The 493-nt window shown below is 34.5% G+C and overlaps 1 protein-coding gene across 1 annotated transcript in view; it reads right to left on the reverse strand.

Moving 5' to 3' along the window:
• Window positions 1-493, reverse strand: part of LOC119585673 (cell division cycle protein 16 homolog) — a gene marked incomplete in the record, with an annotated part of 8,144 nt that overhangs the window by 3,050 nt on the left and 4,601 nt on the right. Inside the window, 1 exon segment of the mRNA XM_037934349.1 lies at window positions 156-235. Within this exon segment, the coding sequence (XP_037790277.1) occupies window positions 156-235 (80 nt within the window).

A 493-nucleotide genomic window follows, 5' to 3' on the forward strand; every position in this document is an offset into this window, starting at 1 on the left:
TTTTAGCTAATTTCCTGAAAAATCATGTATGCTGCATCCAAAAGCATTGAGAACATGGCATGAAGCCTAGCTTACAATCGGGAAATCCCAGTGTGAGTGGGTTAATCAAAATTTGATACAAGACAAGGTCATAAAAGGCATCAACAGGCACTCACTGTTTGACTGTTTTAGCTCCACTAGGCAGGAAACATGAATAGGCAGACACTCTGTATGATAGGGGTCTTTTTTCAGTACTCTGGAAAGAAGAATTAATCTTTATAACCTTTAGATATTACATGAACACCTTGTAAAATTCTGGTCTACTTTACTTTTCTTCAAGGGCATTTCATATTGCGCAGTGATATGAGATAAAAATCTATACAAGAAAAAGTGTACAAACAACAGATAATACTTGTTTTTTTCACTGATTAAAATGACAGGAAAAACTAAGAACACTGTAAAATTACCACAAGAAATAGGCTATTGCCATTTGACTCAGTCCATTTAACTATTT

The sequence above is a fragment of the Penaeus monodon genome, chromosome 20 (assembly GCF_015228065.2).
Source record: "Penaeus monodon isolate SGIC_2016 chromosome 20, NSTDA_Pmon_1, whole genome shotgun sequence".
Lineage (NCBI taxonomy): Eukaryota > Metazoa > Arthropoda > Malacostraca > Decapoda > Penaeidae > Penaeus > Penaeus monodon.